General features: G+C 42.5%; 1 protein-coding gene across 1 annotated transcript in view; it reads right to left on the bottom strand.

The window, feature by feature from the left end:
• rbm19 (RNA binding motif protein 19) overlaps nt 1–17533 on the bottom strand; it is a 216902-nt gene that overhangs the window by 187019 nt on the left and 12350 nt on the right. Inside the window, 8 exon segments of the mRNA XM_055655605.1 lie at nt 2716–2812; nt 3375–3496; nt 6568–6698; nt 7519–7719; nt 8667–8738; nt 14327–14405; nt 14946–15020; nt 15569–15816. Of these exon segments, the coding sequence (XP_055511580.1) occupies nt 2716–2812; nt 3375–3496; nt 6568–6698; nt 7519–7719; nt 8667–8738; nt 14327–14405; nt 14946–15020; nt 15569–15816 (1025 nt within the window).

Below are 17533 nucleotides of genomic sequence, written 5' to 3'. Positions count from 1 at the left end.
GTCAAACATCTTTTTTTACCAGTGGCCATCAATATCATGGGAAGACAATTTTCCACAATTATGCATAGCTATGGTAGAATGAAGATTAATTGGTGTAGTTTTGGTTACTATACCTTGAAAGAATGTCATATTTTGTAGATAAATGTTGTAGTTCGCCAAGAGTTAAATTATTAGGACAGATGCATAAATTGAGCTTGTATACACACTAAACAAATTTTGTAGCAATTTTATTAACATTTTTACAGGACAGGAATTGATAGGAGAAAGAGATTTTTTTCCCCCACTGACAAGATGAAGAGGGATGTAACGAAAAAGCAGAATCAGGCCATTTGAGAAACATGACAGAAAACAATTATTGATGTGAAAGGATTTAAAGTGTACATTATGCACAAATGCAACATGATTAAGACTCTTAACTAATGGTTTTAAATAAGGTAGTTTTAAGAGTATAAGCAGGTGAATACAGTTAGGATGAATGGTCAATTTCAGTGCATTCATATTTATTGTACGCTTAATTCAAGTTGAGGTATTATGTTAGGACAGATGGGTTCGTATTTTGCAGGTATAAGCCCACATGCCATCGTGAGAATTTTGTATCAGACCCAACACGAGCATTGTAAATAGCACAAACGTCATCAATGGGAAAATTATTTCCATTAAACCTAATGTAGTAAGCTGATATTCAAACCGGGCTGTGTGCTCATTGATAGTGCTTGTCAGATTTTTATTTAGCTACATTCCATTGCTTCCATAGCTAGATTATATCATATTTGTGCTTTGATGCTGTTACATACTATCAGCTAATTAGATCTACTTTTTATAACTCAGTTTAATTTTTAGCAAACATTCCAATGGCCAAAATAAAAGCTTGTAAATTCACTTTAAATGTCGAATGCTCAAAATATCCTGGAGTAATAACACAGAATCTATGATAAACAGAGAGACCAAAACAAAGTTTAGTCCAAATTATTAGACTTATTTCTCCAAAGATTTTTAGTTATACCGTTAACTATGATGTACAACAGTATTTACACAAGTGATATAATAGATCTGATCCATCAGAAAACATTCGCCTGGATTTTCTGTATTTTGTCAGCTGTTCCATACAATCCACATCAACACATATTGCCTTGCTGCTTGGCTCCAGGGCCGTCTGTAAAAGCAAAGTCAGTGTTCCAGATCTTGTCCACACAAATTCAGGCGGATGGGGACCATGAGCATGGGGAGATTAGCAACTCCAGAAGCATATCACTGAACTTGTTTTCAAAAATATATAACAGATTTGTATCCATGTCCCTATAAACAACTATTGTATCCTCTCGTCAGCAGCGGCCTCTGCAGCCTGTCAGCGTTTTTATTATTTTTTGTCTATATGTCTATGTAGTTTTTGTTATATTTTGTTGGGGTGTGTGTGTGGGGGGTGGGGTGGGAGGGAGGGGGTAACTTTTAAATCTCTCCCTGCACGGGAGACCCGACCTTTTCTTTGTCGGGTCTCCGTTGTCGTTGGGGCTGCAACGAGGAGCGGCCTCCAACAGGAGAAGACTGGGGGCTCTGGTGCCAACGACTCACCTCACCGTCGCGGAGCTGGCCGAGTCCAGAGCGGGTGGAGCGGTGGTGGAGCTCTGCTGCTGCTGCGGCCCGACCTCCGGAGATTCGGAGGCTGCAACAGCGGGTCTGGCGGACGGCAGCACCGGGAGCCCGCGGGTCCCTGGAGGGAGACCGCTTTTCAGGGCTCTCTTAACGGCGACTTCTCCCGCCCAAGTTGCGGGGTCGAAGAGCTCCTGGAGCGGGGCCTGACATCACCGCCCCGCGCGGCTTGGAATGGCCGCGGGACTGTGCGAGCGCACGCCGGGGGCTCTAACACCAAGACCCGGTGTGCGACCGCGCACCACCCGGCGTGGCTTTAATGGTCGCGGGACAATCGCCATCGCCAGCCGGGGGCTTTGACTTTGACTCTGACATCGGGGGGGGGGGGGGGGGGGGGGGGGGGGGGTGGGGGAAAAGAGTGCAGTGGGAGTTATAAGTTTTTTGGCCTTCCATCACAGCGATGTGATGGATGTTTATGTAAATTATGTTGTGTCTTGGGTCTATTTGTTTGTAATGTATGGCTGCAGAAACGGCATTTCGTTTGGACCTCAAGGGGTCCAAATGGCAATTAAATTGAATCTTGAATCTATCCCTTGAAGTGCTTTTTTCCCCCACATGCTAAAAGTTGAGCACGTGTTCATACAAATGTGGGGAAGGGCTGGGGAGAGCCGAAGAAGAGAAAGAGGGGAAATAAAGTGCTGACAGGAGTACTGGCATTATTCTCTTACTACTGAATCAGTGAGGATACAGTGAATGAGACAAAAGTTAACAGGAAACTGAAGAGTTAAGAACCAAATTGCTGCTTTCATCTGAGAATGAAAAGCTAGCCAGTTCTTAAAATGTAAAATGAAAGAAAGTGATCCTCTGGTTCAAATGAATCCAAATTGTCAATATTAAAACATTAGAGCCCTCATCAACTATTCCAGCAGTTCATATCATAGAATATTTGCAGGTCACATCGTGCCTGAACTGGTTACACATCTCCAAATATCGTTCCTAACTAAAACAAAAGGCAACAAACTGATCCATAAGAAAAATCAGACCTGCTTTTAAAATGCATTTCTGTCTTGTAATGTTTTTACTTTTTATTGCAAATCATCAGTTAAAATGACTCATCCCATTACTTACATGATCTAGCACTTGGCTTTTGGTGGCATTGTACTTTGCTGCTATTGCATCAGCAACAGCATTACTTCCAACAAATAAAGTGTTCCAGTTATGCGAGCTGGAGTAAAAAGGAATATACATTTATACCCAATGTAAAAACAGATATATTTAATTTTTTTTTTTAAACAAAGGAATTCTTAAATCTTAAAATCAGAATCAAACACCTGAACATTGTTCCACCAGTGAGCATCTTGACTTTCAACCTTATAAATAGACAAAAGATTAGTGTTGAACAATGTGAAGATGGTTGGGCCCAAGACGTTGCCATGGGAAACTCCAGCAGTGAGGTCTGAGGTTAAGATGATGGGGCTAAAAAGAACCCTTAACACCCACAGATTTCAGCTTCACCAAGCTCTTTGATGCTCTCCTCAGTTACATGCTGCAGTCAGATCAAATCAGGAATTCAGATCTGTACTTAATGTTTAGGTTAAGGTTGTAAGGCAGTCTGAAGTAAGTAGTCCAGGCAAAACATTGACCAAATTATTAATAAGTTCCATTTGACAGCACCACAATGACATGGTCTACAAAATTAGGCAAGAAAATGTTAACCTGAGAATGGTCTCTAAAATACAATTAGGGGATACAGAAACATAAAAATTGTCAATGTGCTGATATCCAACCTGTTACTTCTGGCCTTTTCTTGAGCTGCTTTATTTTTCTTGAATGCAGAGGAACCCAAGTTATTATCACTTTCATCTTTCTCCTCTTTTACCATCGATGGCAAAATATGCATCATCCTGCCCTGAATAGAATAGAAAGTGAAATATCTGGTCATTTCTCTTTTTACCAATTGTTACTTGCATGTCCTATAAAGGATTCTTTCTTTTCCATTATGTAAAGGACTGGGTATGTTTTAAAAATAATACATTTAAGAGTCTAATAAATGCTACCAGACTGCAGTGTTACAAGACGCTGATAAGCCGATGTACTAATATTATAACAAATGTGCAACTAACGATGAGAACTATATGATTATTATATTTAAGAAAATGGTACAGAACGTAGAACATATAGTACAGCATAGGAATAGGCCCATAAAGCCAGTGCCAAATGATGCCAAGATCTATACTCATCCATTCTCCACACATCATCCATACCCCTATATTCCCTGCATGTCTATGTACTCATTTAAAAGCCTTTTAAACACCACTATCGTATCAGCCTACACAACTAGCCCAGGCAGCACATTAGGCATCCACCATCCACTGTATTAAAACAAATTGCTTTAAACTTTCTCCCTTTTACCTTATAGCTATGTCCTCTAGTCTTTGATATTTTTATCCTGGGAAAAAGGTTCTGACTGTGTACCCTATATCTATGCCTCTTATCATTTTGTACACTTCTATCAGGTCTCCCCTCAACCTCTGGTGTTCCAGTGAGAACAAAGCCTCTACATCCTTCCTGTAATGGGGAGATCGGAACTGTCACAATATTCCAATGTGGCTGAATCAAAATCCTATAAAACTGCATCATGATTTCCTAACTTTTAAACACAGTGATGGCAAGCAAACCATACCATTGCCAAGTTTGATTGGTTTAACTTAAAAGCCAACATTTCTGGACTTGCACCGAAGTTTAAAACAACATCCAGTGTTTTTTAAAATGCTCTGCGCACTACTCATATGAATAAACACCACAATCCTGGAAATGTCCTTGAAATATATTAAAAAAACTCCAGAGTTTAAAAACTCTGCTCAATAAGGCCAAGAGGAGTATTTGAAAATATTTATTGGCAGTTACATACTGCAATCCATGACAAATATTTGTTGCACCACTCCCAAAACTTTACATTAGTAGAAAAGGTAAGCTGAAGTGGATATGGTTTTTGCTAAGTAACACATGTACCAAACTAGCTTGTTTATTCAATAAATCTCCACAGAAATTATTGCGAGCTTGTGTGATTTATGCTATCTGGTGGTTAAGAGGACATGAACATTCTTACAGTTCTCTGACAAACTAACTTTATCCACTGCTTTAGACAAGAAAAATAACAGGTAGTGAAAATTCCTGACAAATGCTCCTGACAGGATGAAAGCTATTAATTAAATAAAGCAAACCTTAATTCATGATTTAAGATCTGCTTCAGTCTTCTATTGGACATCCAATGCAGAACAGAATTTTATGCAGATGGTGTGAAATGTGCATATTGCCCTACATGCAGTGGTCTCAGTGTACTGGATTAACACATATCCAAAAGACCCTGCAACAAGATTTCTGCTGCATCCTAAACATAGCCCCCCAAGCTATAGTTTGGGAAAACCTGAACCAGAATGTTTTAGATGTTACGGTTTGTTAGATGTATATTGAAAATGTTCACTCCAAGACTACTTTTCATTTTTTCCATTCTCAAAGCTAAAACTAGTTAAAGATGGAAATAGGGTTAATATACCTTTTACAGCAAACTCTCGTTTTAATGGACCTCTTTAGAATGAACACACCTTTCGATGACTGCCCATGCCCCCCCCCCGACCACACCGCCTCCCCTGCCGCTTATAGCGCTGGCTGCCTCTGCCAGTCCCCGGCTTGCACCGCCTCCCCTGCCATTTACAGCGCGTGATGCTCTCGCCGCTTCACCTGCTGCTTAGACCAATGGCCGCTTGCGCCACCACTGGCTTGCATTGCCTCCAAGCCTCTTACAATGCCGGTTGCCTGCACAATTCACGGCTTGTGCCACCTCCAGGTTGGACTGTCCGTCGTCACGCCTGACCACCGATCCTCACATGCATTCCGGCCGCCCACGGGCCACGGCCATTGATTCCACCGATCATCGCCTCTCCCACAGCCACCAGCAGGCCAGGGCGTCAACTCACCTGGATTCCAGGACCAGTTCCGGACTAAGAGTCTAAATGGTCTCAACCCGAAGTGTCAATGATCCATGTTCTCCGGAGATGCTACCTGACCTGCACTTGGTGTACTTTTGTGTATTAACCAGCAACTGTAGTTGTTTGTTTCTACTACTTATGCAATAATACTTTAATCTGGTGAACTGTTTCAAATATCTGGGAGTCCACATCTCTGAGGATATTACATGGGCATCACACGCCTCAGCACTCGTGAGTAAGGCAAGGCAGCGCCTTTACCACCTCAGGCAATTGAGGAAATTCAGAGTGTCTCCGAAGATCCTCCAGTGCTTCTACGCAGCGGCGGTGAAAGCATCTTGTCCGGGAACATTACCATCTGGTTTGGGAATTGCTCTGCCAAGGACAAGATGGCTCTGCAGAGAGTAATGCGTTTGGCCGAACGCACTATGGGAACTTCACTCACCCCCCTGCAGGAACTATACAACAGGAGGTGCAACTCCAGAGTAAACAAAATCATGGGAGACCCCTTCCACCCCTGCAACGGACTGTTCCAGCTGCTACGGTCAGGCAAACGCCTCCGTTGCCATGCGGTGAGAACGGAGAGGTTGAGGAGGAGTTTCTTCCCAGAGGCAATTCGGACTGTAAACGCCTATCTCACCAGGGACTAACTCCACAGAACGTTTTTCCTTCCATTATTTATTATGTAAAAGAATATGGGTGTTATGATTGTGTTTAGAATTTGTTTGGTTGTTTTGTTGTTTGGCTTTTGCACAAAAGTCCGCGAGCATTGCCACTTTCATTTCACTGCACATCTCGTATGTGTATGTGACAAATAAACTTGACTTGACTTGGTATGGCACACAATTGGCAATAACGCATTCTCCCGATTGGAATCTTTTTCAATTATTTAGTCTTTATCAAAACACAGAATTAAATCACTTTAAATGTTGTTGTATTCCTTGGGTTACATTTTGAATTAAACTAAAAACATGTTGAGTTACTACAAACATACCTGAAATATATCACCATCTAATTCAGCAAGGGCCCGCACTGCATGTTCGGGTATCATAAATGTAATGAAGGCAAATCCTTTTGGTGTCTTCGTTAGATTGTCTATAGGAAAATGAATCTCTGACAATGGACCTGTTGATAATCAATGGAAATGCATGATTAACGTTCGAAATAAAGATAAAAGATTTAATTCTCTGGCTCAAGCTGATATCAAATCATAAAAATTACTTAACATTTCAAAAAAAAATGTATTCTCAAGATGCAGTATTGGCTGAAAATACTGGGTTTTGTGCCTTTTATGAAAAATCTAATTTCCGAGTCATCATCCACCTTCTCGGAAGTCGACTATATAACTTACAACATACTTGCACCAACTATTTATGGCATTTAATAAGCCTTTCATATTTACTTGCTGGCTTAAAGATGCCACTGATTTCACTTATGTAGCTAACAAGTTGTGTAATAAATGGCAGCCATAAAAACGTATTTAAAAAAATCAAAAACATTCAATGGGTCAGACTGCTGTCTTCCACCCCTCACCATCCTCTGCCACATAACAGTTTTAGGCCTTAGTTCTGTGATCAACTGCAGTTGTATTGGGCAGTGAGCAGAGACCATCTTCTAGTCCCACCCTCTGTACTACACTGATGATCTTTGATAGACTTTGTCAATGGCTATGATAATCGGAGACATTTAAAAAACACCTGAAATTAATTTAGCAAATGATTCAAAACATAAAACGAGAATGATTGTGGTGGTCGTGGAGGCAGATATGATATTTGGGTACAAGAGGTTTTTAGACATGCACATAGAAGTGCACAAAATAAAAGGATGTGAATCATATACAGGCAGATTAGATCAGTTTAACAGCATCATGTTCAGCACAGACATTGTGGGCCGAAGGGCGCGTTCTTGAGCTGTACTGTTCTATATTCGAATATTAGCCACTTACCATATTTAGAAAAAACTTTTTCTAAATCGTCCTCTGCACAAGTATATGGTAAATTTCGAACAAACAATCTTCCTGATTCAGAGACATCCTCTTCCACTTCACCTGCTTTCTTTTCCCTTTTTAGCCATTTTTGATTATCTGTTGTAACTGGTTTAGTTTTTTGTGTATTATCCATTCTAAAAAGTTCAACATATCTTCTACCTTTAAACAAAGCAGAAAATATTTTGAGTAACACAAGTTTTGACACCATTCCAGACTTACAAAATTACATTTTTACTTTATAAGGATGGGCTATACAGGTTGAACACTGATTTTCCGCCTAAAATCCGACAATATAACAAGAGCTGTTGAAATTCCCTGAGTGGCCATAGATGGCATGGTAAACTGAATGTGAATGGAATGACCTGCCAACCGTTTAGAGCCCCATTTTCCAACCCCACTCACGATTCGCAAGGTGCACCAGCGAGCCCCTCACCTGCTGCAGTTCTTTTGCTGACGACACCGGTTTTATCTGCTTCCTGCTCAACATTCGCCTCCTGCTTTTCCTGTCACTCTGTCCAGTCAGCCCCCCTCCTCTCACCGCCACTTCCTCCTTCCCTCGGAGTCATCGACATACTCCACCTTGGAAGTGACAGCAGATGAGAGGGGAGGAGCCCCCGAACGCATCTGCCGTTGGCAATGGACTGAAGAAAGCACATCCTGGAGGGGGCTACAATGCAAGCCACAACAACAGCCGTGTGAACCGGCGAAGGGCTCCCTCATCCAGATTAGCGGCATTGGCAGAATGAAACAGCAGCAGATCAGAGAGGCTTACTGGTGCACATTGTGAGTCGGCAGTGAAGTCAGAAGCCAGGTCTCCAATTGCCGGTGATGGTGGGAGCCGGGGATGGATCAGCAGATCATTCCATTCACATTCAATTCACATTTTATATTCGTTTTTTTTTTTTAAGTTTCTGGCACCCCATGGTGCTTTGGAGACATGAGAGGTGTGTCATTAGGGTTCAGGGGTGTACTGTTATGTCATTATCAAAATGACTCCTGTTGGTCCAGAAAAACAGACACTCCAGAAAAACACTGGAACTGAGGGTGCCAGAAAGTCAGTGTGCAACCTGTAGAACAAGGGTAACTGCCTCATAAAAATATCTTACCCATGTACTCTCTATCTCGCTTCAAAGCCTTTTCAAGATCATCTTCGGATTGGAAATCTATAAATACATATCCTGCAGAAGAAATATTCCACAAAACTGAATTTATTTATCAAATGTAACATCACTTTCTTAACATGATGAATGTAGACACTGCAAAATTCAAAAGACTTATGTAAATTCAAATTGTTATTATGAAGCAAAATATTCATATTCAAATACATGATACAGAAGCAAACAAAACAATAAATGACCAAAAATTAGTATTTAATTTGTTTCTTAATAGAGTGGAAGGGTTTAGTCTAATTACAAAAGCTAAGTTCACGCTGTTGGTTATCTTTCCCATACCATTCCGATGAGTTTGCCAACCAAAATACCCTATAGGATCAAATTTTTGGTCTTAAAAATGTTGTGAAAACAATTTGAAAACAATGGAAGCATCTTTTTCCAAACTGATAGGAATTTGTTCTGATCAAAATATTGATAAGCTGTGACCATGTGTCAGCACTGAATAAGGATAGGATTTGCAAAGGAAGACCAATAAAAGAAGCATTCCTGAAGTTAGACTTAAAGGTAATGAACCCAATGAGTAGCATGTCAAAAGGGAAAAGCAGCTTTATGATTAAGTTGCCAAATCAGTAATCTAGTGATGTTGACTAATGAAGCATGTTCAAAACTCATCAAAGCAACTAGAAGATTTAAACTGTAAAGTGAGATAAGTGGAATCAAAGGCTACTACCAGAAATTAGTGACAGCTGAAACCATCGGATTGTCAGATAGATTTATCTAGTTCACTAACATCACTTAGGAAAAAAAAATGACTCTTCAAACACATCCTGAAATTTCCACCACTTTTTAGCCAGTGCAACTCAATCCACACAATTTCATGAAATAGAAGCATGAATTCACTACACTAAATGGGGTCAAACCACTTTGCAGCTACACTATTTAACAGGTGATTTATTCATCAATGTAGAAATATTTCCATGTCTTGTCAATAAAATGCAGCACAATATTAATCTGGATAATTCCTTCTCCATTTTATACATTTCTAGTCATCAGCCGTCATCTGATGAACAACATAAACAGTCTAAATGAATAGTGTACCAAGAAAAGAAGAGGAAAGCTCTCCACTGATTAAAGTCAAAAGTAGTTCAAAGTAATGCGGTTGCAATTGTTTGAGGTGTATCACCTCAGCCACAACACAACAACAAATATAAGAAATAGAAGTGGCAGTGTTACATCAAGAAGCCGACTCTGCCTTTCTATAAGATCATCATTAATTCTCTGCGTTGTTACTTTCCCCGACATTGCACTGCCTCTTAGCAAGACCTTTTGTTATAGTACTCAAACCTATTGCATCAAACCTGTCCATTGACAGTGGCAGAAGCGGTGTGCTTGACTTGGCATTGTATCTTTTCTGAGTATCGTGTTACAGTTGGAATTTTGTCTGGATCACAGCCGGGGCACAAATTTGGGGTGTAACATCTGTTTAGCTGCAGGTAGCGTAGTGAGAGTCTGCCTTGACATAAGGCGCTGGGCAGGAGAACGCAGAATCGGATCACGAGAAATGTTCCATAGATTAAGCAAGTCGAGATAGACGTCGGAACTGACCCGATGGGACCGTTCCATCATTTGTTTTGCACTTCTCACCGCACGTTCAGCCAAATCCATTGGGGACTGCGGGTATTCGAGGCTGCTGGTGATGTGGCGAAAATCCCAGCGTTTAACAAAGTTTTTGAAGTGCTGACTGGTGAATTGGCTGACATTGTTGGAGAGATAATGGACGGGAGCCCTGTGGCTGGAAAATCATGGCTGAGATGGGACTGCATCTATCTCGAACCATCTGGAGTACGAGTCGACCAGGAACAGGTACCGATTGCCATGCCCCTCGAAAATGTCAGTTGCAACTGTAGACCATGGCAAGCCAGGTGTGGGGTGCAAGAGAAGGGGCTGTTTGGCTTGGTGCGGCGCTAGGCTATTGGACACCGCACAGGACTCGACTTTCCCACTCACAAAGTCGGCCATTCCAGGCCAAAAGGACATACTCCTTGCAACGGTTTCTTGGCATGGTAAACTCCTTGGGAAAGTTAATCCCAAACTTCAGTGAACTCTCAGCCCCAGTAAGGCAACTGACTCACAAAGATACAGACTGGACCTGGAACGAACACCAGCAGAGGGCGTTTGACACTCTCAAGCAACAGATGTCCTGAGTTCCAACACTTGCTTACATCGATGTCAAGCTACCCGTCACTTTAACTTGTGACGCCTCCCAATACAGACTGGGAGCAGCCTGTCACTAGATCGATGGTAAAGGCCACAGACCAATTGCTTATATCTCCCTCACCATGACTGATACAGAACAGCGCTACGCACGGATCGAGAAGGAGCTGCTTTCTGTGGTCTTTGCCTGCAGGAAATTCAATGACTTGATTTTCGGGAACCCTGTCACTGTTGAAACTGACCAAGGTGATACACACCGCCCCTGTGCGTCTTCAACGTATGACGATGCAATTACAAAAGTATGACATCAGACTGGTTTACAAAGACGGAAAGGATATGCACTTAGCTGACACTCCGTCACGGGCTCCGCACAACACCTGTGAGAAACACCTGTCAGACGATGATGGTTTTGTTGTTATGATGGTCTCCTACCTCCCATCCTCGTGTCTGGACGATCTGGCAGCACAAACAGCTGCAGATGACACTCAACAGTCAGTCTCCTCTGTCATCTGATGCGGATGGCCAGACAAGCAATACATTCTACCACCCCTGATTTGCCCATTTTACCCTGTTTGTGATGAACTGGTACTTCAGGATGGTATCGTGGTGAAAGGACAAGGCAGTTGTTCCTGCATCTCTGCAACACACGTATTTCGATGCCATCCACAGGGGTCATCCCGGTGTGGAAGCAACCGTTCGGAGGGCAAAGAGTATGTGCTTCAGGGCACAGATGTAGGATTCGACTGGTTCGTGTTCCTTTTGATTACTTGAAAAGAATCTGTGATGCTCCATGACCAAGCTAGTTCGTAGTTGGCATAGCTGTCGGAACTTTCTAAGGAGACACACTGGGTCTCGGATAGATTTCGCAGGGCTCACAACATTACCCGCACTATCAAACTCAGCTGGGGCGTAGTGGAAATCCTGTGCCCGTATTGTGGCTTCAGTGCCCGCCAGATTGAGGAGAATGGAAGCTTGTACATCAGCGGGTGCATCACGATGAGCCGCGTGGATGAACACTCCATATTCTACCTCAAAGGTGCGCCAATGTTCAGCGAGGTCACCATCAAACACTAATGGGTCAGCTTTATGAAAGGCACCAGCCATGGCAGGAAGACGGGATCAAAAAAACCAAACTAAAATAAATTCAGGCAAATCAAATGGAGAAGTGGTCCAAATCTTCTGACACCATGTTTTGTAATTAAACCATTACAAAGCATTTATTAAAACCCATGCAGAGAGAACAATACGTACTGTTACACTCATTGCATTTACTTGCAGACTACCAAGCTAAGGGACGATCAGGCTGTTATCAGTGGCTGTAGTCCTACTCAAATCCCGGAGTGGATTACATGGTGGAATGTGTATCATGCATAATATATGTGATGAAGGCTATATTGACAGAGATTAATATGGTTGATCTACAGAAGGGTCTCGACCCGAAACTGTTCTTTTTCTCTGGAGATGCTGTCTGGCCTGCAGAGTTATGCCCCTGTCCCAGTTAGGAAACCTGAACGGAAACCTCTGCAGACTTTGCGCCCCACCCAAGGTTTCCGTGCGGTTCCCGGAGGTTGCAGGTGGTGAGGTTGCAGGAGGTTGCAGGTGGTGGCAGGAGGTTGCAGGTGGTGGCAGGAGGTTGCAGGTGGTGGCCGGAGGTTGCAGGTAGTGGAAGCAGGCAGGGAGACTGACACAAACCTCCAAAATTAAGTTGATTTGGGGAAAATCACAAAAATCGCTTGATTTTCTTTTTTAGACACAGTGTGGTCCTTCAGCCTAATGAGTCCATGCAGACCAGCAATCACCCCGTTCACTATGCTACACACTAGACAATTTAATCGAAACCAATTAACCTACAAACCTGTAGGTCTTTGGAGTGTGGGAGGAAAATCCGGAAAAACTAATGCAGTTCCAGGGAGAACGTACAATTATTTTAACATGTAATGTCTTTCCACTAATTGGTTAGCACGAAACAAAAGCTTTTCCCTGTACCTCGGTACATGTGACAATAAATTAAATGAAACACTAAACTCTGTACAGACAGCACCCAAAGTCCAGATTGAACCCGGGTCTCTGGTGCTATGAGGCGCCAACTCCATCACCTCCACAGACACCTGTCAAGCTTCTCACGTTTGCGGATGACACAACCCTGATTGGACTGATTCAGGATGGGGGGGAATCTGCCTATAGACAGGAAGTGTCACAGCTGGCGTCCTGATGCCATCGCAACAACTTGGAGCTCAATGCTCTTAAGACAGTGGAATTGATTGTAGACTTTAGGAGAGCTCCCCCTCCCCTCTCCCCACTCACCATCAACAACACCACAGTCACATCTGTGGAGTATTTTAAGTTCCTGGGAACCATCATCTCCAAGGACCTTAAATGGGGGGCTACCATCGACTCCACAGTCAAAAAGGTACAACAGAGGATGTACTTCCTACGGCAGCTGAGGAAGCACAATCTGCCACAGGCAATGATGGTCCAATTCTACACGGCCATCGTAGAGTCTGTTCTCAAGCATGACACCTGGACGCTGTAGCAAATCGTCTAATCAGCAGAGAAGGTTGTTGGCTGCAACCTTCCCTCCATTGATGAACTGTACACTGCAAGGGCCAGGAAGCGAGCAGGCAAGATCATCTCTGACCCCTCTCACCCTGGTCACAAACTCTTTGAATCACTTCCCTCTGGAAGGCGACTCCAGACTGTCAAAGCTGCCACAGCCAGACATAAAAACAGCTTTTTTCCACGAGTAGTTGCTCTACTCAACAGCCAAAAATCTGTAGCCTCCCTTTGATCTGATATTTTGTTGGTTTACATGCTTGATCAATGGTGTTTTATCATTAATGTTTTATTATTATTAATGTTTAGTGTTTTCTGAGTCACTCGTAACTGTCACTGTATGTCATGTTGTTACTTGTGGGTGGAGCACCAAGGCAAATTCCTTGTATGTGAATACTTGGCCACTAAACTTACTTACTTAACCATTCTGCCGCCCCAAGCGAAATAGTTACCATACCATAACAGCATTGTGATACATGCATCAAAAAAACATAACTGTAAGAAAGCCAATTACTGAAAGTATAGGAGAGAAACTAATTTTGCTGTTCATGGGCATGAACAGATGGACGTCAGACTTTTGAATTTAATAATATTATGGGAACTTGTTCTTGCGCTGGCACATTCATAAGTTGAGTTTGTGTAAACCGGGAACAGCCTACATCAACAAGATAAATCGCCATTCATCACCATGCAATAAGCTCATAGAGTACAAGGGTGTTTACCATTTCATACATAACACATAAATATTGAATTACTTAAGATTTCTAATGATGCTAAATACAGCACGTATCAAACCTTCATTTCATATTTGTAAGAGATACAAAAATGTACATCATTCTCTAAGACAAATTATTGATCAAGGAGAAAGCAAAGAATTGGTTACAGACCTGTAGCATTGCCATTTGCATTTTTGACGATTCGAATGGCTACAGGTTTCAAAGGAACAAAGAATTCTCTTACTTGTGTCTAAAGAGATCAAAAAAAAAGAAAAGAAAATCACATGAAAAATATGAACATCGTTTCTTTATTACACTGCCACTTTCTTACTCTTACATTTTACCTGTCTCTATCTTGGCCCCTTTGCATTTCCCTCCTGTTAATTGTATATTTATCAGCCCACTGGAAATTATTAATGTTTTTCTTCTTTATCTCGTACGTCTAATTTTATTCTAACCAGTAATTTCATTTTGCAAGTAGTACAATTACAAATATAAAATATTGTAGCGTTCAAAGCTTCTATTATCCTGGTCAAAATGCACCACATATTCTGCATCAATATGTGGTGCATTTGATGCATGTGGTGCATTTGCAACAACCATTATGCCATCAAAAAGGATTAAAACAATTGCCAGCACTGCATAAAATACCTAAGATCATATTCAATTAGGATAGAATTTTTTTCTCTGCTTCTGCTGATACTTCAAAATCAAATTTTCAAATTGTACATTTGTCACGCAAAGATTATGTTATCAATGTAAAAGAAAACAAAGCACAAAATAACTGTACCTCTTTCACATTAAAGTGAGCACCTCGGAGCTTCAAAGTATACTGTGTTGTAGGTTCATTCTTATAGTATTGTTTCTAAAAATAATCATACAGCACTGGTCATAATACAATGCCATAAACTCATGTTCTATATTTACATTTGTCAGACAGTTTTAAGTTGGATGATATAAAATATTGGAATTAAAAATATATTGCAATGTAAAATGGATGGACAGGTTTAGAGGATACTAGACTAAGTGGACCCGTTGGGTCCCGTCCCCCAACGTTGGTCCCCGAACGCAATATTCCACCACTCACTCATAGGTCCCTATACTCACCACTCCCTAGAGAGGGAGAGGGCAGAGAGGGAAAGGGGGGCGGGCAGAGAGGGAGAGGGGGGGGGGGGGGGGGGCAGGCAGAGGGAGGAGGGGGGGGCGGCAGAGAGGGAGGGGGGCGGCAGAGAGGGAGAGGGGGGGGGGCGGCAGAGAGGGAGGGGGGGGGGCGGCAGAGAGAGGGGAGGGGGGGGGGCGGCGGTAGGGGGGCAGAGGCAGAGGGGGGAGGGGGGGGGGAGGGGGGCAGGGGGGGCAGAGGGAGGGGAGGGGCAGAGAGGGAAACCGCTCAGAAAATCTAAAACATTTTCAAACCTCCAGTGCTCCTTTCTTCTTATATTCTTGTCCTAATTTCTCCAATTTTCCATCTTGTTCCTTCTCGTCATCAATTGTGTGTAATAATGCATTTCCTTCAGAGGATAACTTAATTTCTTCATCAGTCTCAGATTCTTCATTAATTTCAGAATTCACTTCTTCTGTCTTAACTACTTTTGATCTTAAATAATCCATGTCCGATACGGTTTTCTTCACTGCAAGATCTTCCTGACTTTTCTTTGGTGCACCTGGAAGTTTAAATATTATGAGCAAGTGACTTGCTTCCAGATCATCACCAGTACCACTTTATTAACATGAAAGATCAAGTATATTCAGGAGCATAAATCCTTCCATTCAACATGGGAGTAAAGCTTATTTCTTGCTCACTGCCTTCTCTGCAGAAGGATGCCAATTTATTTAGTAGGCAAAGTCAAAATACTTCTGCCCCTCACAGATAAGTTTAATATGATGATTAAGATGACATCACAGAACTGATCAAAGACAATAACTAAAATGGAGACAAATGGAGGACAAAGAGTGGATCAGTTACAATATCTGACATCAGGCTTCTGATGTGCAGTTATTCATTGCATAGGCCAGGATATCAAAAGGGCAACCTAAAGATGCCACTGACAAAATAAGTTAAAAAAAAGTCACTAACAATAAACCCGTTTCAACTGATTTTGGTTATAGAAGATGGTCGTACAGACGGCCACCAACACCACTCCCCTGCTCCCCTGACACTTACAGGCCTCGCATACTGCCTCCCTTTACGCTTACAATCCCGGCTGCTGACACCACCCCCGACTCACACTGCCTCCACTGCCGCTTACAGCCCAGGCTGCTGCCGCCGCCGCCACCATCAACCCTTACCTGCACTCTGTCCGGCTGCAGGCCCAGACCATTGACTCCACCTATCCTCGCCTCTCCCCCAGCAGGCCTGGGCCGGGACTTTATCTCACCTATATTCCAGGCCCAGTTCCAGATCGAGTGTCTGAAGTAGGGTCTTGACCCAAAACATCACCTGTCCATGTTCTCCTGAGATGCTGCCTGACCTGCTACTCCAGGACTTTGTGTTCTTTTGTCGATTAACCAGCAACTGCAGCTGTTTGTTTCTACTACTTATATAATTATCATTGTACAATGATAAATCTTACTCAGTTATAGTGGACAATTTGCAATAACAGACACAATTCCTCCTTTATGGTCAGTTATAAAAAGCGGTTACTGTATTTCAAGTTATCATGCAGATACAGCAGGCAGTGAAGAAAGCGAATGGTATGTTCGCTTTCATAACACGAGGAATTGAGTATTAGAGCAAAGAGGTCCTTCTGCAGTTGTACAGGGCCCTTGTTAACCACACCTGGACGATTGTGCACAGGATTTGGTCCCCTAATTTGAGGAAGGACGTTCTTGCTATTGAGGGAGTGCAGCGTAGGTTAACAAGGTTAATTCCCGGGATGGTGGGACTGTCATATGATGTGAGAATGGAGTGGCTGGGCTTGTATACTCTGGAATTTAGGATGAGAGGGATTCTTATTGGAACATATAAGATTATTAAGGGTTTGAACACACAAGAGGCAGGAAACATGTTCCCGATGTTGGGATAGTCCAGAACCAGGAGCCACAGTTTAAGAATAAGCGGTAAGGCATTTAGAACGGAGATGAGGGAACACTTTTTCACACAGAGAGTTGTGAGACTGTGGAATTCTCTGCCTCACAGGCGGTTCTCTGGATACTTTCAAGAGAGAGCTAGATAGGGCTCTTAAAGATAACAGTCAGGGGATATTGGGAGAAGGCAGGAGCGGGGTACTGATTGGGGATGATCAGCCATGATCACATTGAATGGCAGTACTGGCTCGAAGGGTCGAATTACATACTCCTGCACCTATTGTCTATCTGGTGGTGTAATTAAAATCTTGGATCATCTAACATACTGAATGCTTCCAAGATTTCCCAAAAAGA

Source organism: Leucoraja erinacea, chromosome 25 (genome assembly GCF_028641065.1).
Source record: "Leucoraja erinacea ecotype New England chromosome 25, Leri_hhj_1, whole genome shotgun sequence".
Lineage (NCBI taxonomy): Eukaryota > Metazoa > Chordata > Chondrichthyes > Rajiformes > Rajidae > Leucoraja > Leucoraja erinaceus.
Note: the sequence above shows the minus strand (reverse complement) of the source record. Positions and strands in the feature narration are given on the sequence as shown.